Genomic DNA, 1390 nt, shown 5'->3' with positions numbered 1-1390 from the left:
GGGCTCCACAGGGGGGGGGGGGCGAGGCTCGCCATCTGCATGGCCTCCCTCTCGTCTCTGCCCCCCCCCCCACGGCCCGCTCCGGCATGGAATGGACACCATCCTTCACATGGACGAGCTTCATGGCTCCGCCCCAGGCCCGCTCCTGTGCCAGCAGCGCGGCCGCGACCCGGCCCTCGCCTGCCTCCCCCCTCTCCCTGGCCACGGACCTCCCGGCCCCAGACCACAGCATCTCCAGCGAGCTCACCCCCCGCCAGGTGGTGGAGCTTCTGGACCGCTACATCGTGGGCCAGGCCGCCGCCAAGAAGGCCGTGGCCAACGCGCTGCGCAGCCGCTGGCGCCGGCACAAGGTGGCCAGTCCCATGCGCGAGGAGATTGTGCCCAAGAATATCCTCATGATCGGCCCCACGGGCTGCGGCAAGACGGAGATCGCTCGGCGCCTGGCCAAGCTGGCGGACGCGCCCTTTGTGAAGGTGGGAGCGTGGTGGGAGAGGGTTGGGGACCTGCGCTGCCTGGGGGGTTGGGCTCGCCGCTGCACGAGGCTTGCGTTTAACGGACGAGCTGCATTTCTCGCTGCGCCGCCCAGTCTGGGCCTTGGTGTTTTTAGGTAGCTGCAGGCCCCCTGGCCTGTTCGTGCTTGAGAGGGAGTGCCCGCGACAGCTTGTGTTGTGCTGACCCATCCCCTTGCCGCCCATGTTCTTGCTCTGGCATCCTGGAGATTCGGCGTACTCACTTTGGCCCCCACTGCCACCTGTCTCACCCAATCAGGTGGAGGCCACCAAGTTTACAGAGGTCGGGTTCCACGGACGGGATGTGGACTCCATCATCCGCGACCTGGTTGACAACGCCATCGTCATGATCAAGCAGGTTGGCTGAGAGGGGGGCCTTGGCGGGGAAGGGTTGGCCACTTGGCCCTGCATCCATCTGGGGGGCGGTAGGGAAGGCGTGCGCAGGCGTCACAGCGCATGCACTTGCACCCCCTCCTCGCCCCTGTGTCGAACCCTGGACCCAACCCCGGGACCGCCCGCGCAGCGCATGAAGCGGGAAGCGCAGGCGGCCATCGATGCGGCGGTGGAGGACCGGATAATATCTGCGCTCCTGGGCGAGAATGTGACGCAGGAGACGCGCAGCTCCTTCCGCGAGCTCTACAGGTGCTCCGGGCTGCTGTCGGGGTTGTGTGCTGGGCTGCCGCCTAAGGGTGGTTGGCAGGGCGGGAACAACGTGTTTGTATTGGCAGGGAAACTCCCCTGTGGGCTGGCACCTGGCCCAGAGGGACGCTCCGCTCTGCAGCTCGTGCCTTATTTGGCCCTGCCTGGCCCACATGTTCTCCCTCCTCCACCCTCGTGAACACCCCCCCCCCCCCCCCCCCTTTTTCTCGCCCATGCAGAGG

At 67.1% G+C, this 1390-nt stretch overlaps 1 protein-coding gene across 1 annotated transcript in view; it reads left to right on the top strand.

Annotated features, from left to right (window-relative positions):
* Positions 1-86: 86 nt before the first annotated feature.
* F751_4848 (ATP-dependent protease ATPase subunit HslU) overlaps positions 87-1390 on the top strand; it is a gene marked incomplete at both ends in the record, with an annotated part of 4027 nt that continues 2723 nt past the window's right edge. Inside the window, 3 exons of the mRNA XM_011400949.1 lie at positions 87-473; positions 769-867; positions 1033-1221. Of these exons, the coding sequence (XP_011399251.1) occupies positions 87-473; positions 769-867; positions 1033-1221 (675 nt within the window). The remainder of the gene's footprint in view (positions 474-768; positions 868-1032; positions 1222-1390) is intronic.

The sequence above is a fragment of the Auxenochlorella protothecoides genome, assembly GCF_000733215.1.
Source record: "Auxenochlorella protothecoides strain 0710 unplaced genomic scaffold scaffold54, whole genome shotgun sequence".
Classification (NCBI taxonomy): Eukaryota; Viridiplantae; Chlorophyta; class Trebouxiophyceae; order Chlorellales; family Chlorellaceae; genus Auxenochlorella; species Auxenochlorella protothecoides.
The sequence above is the reverse complement of the archived record's forward strand: the minus strand, read 5'-3'. Positions and strand labels throughout refer to the sequence as shown.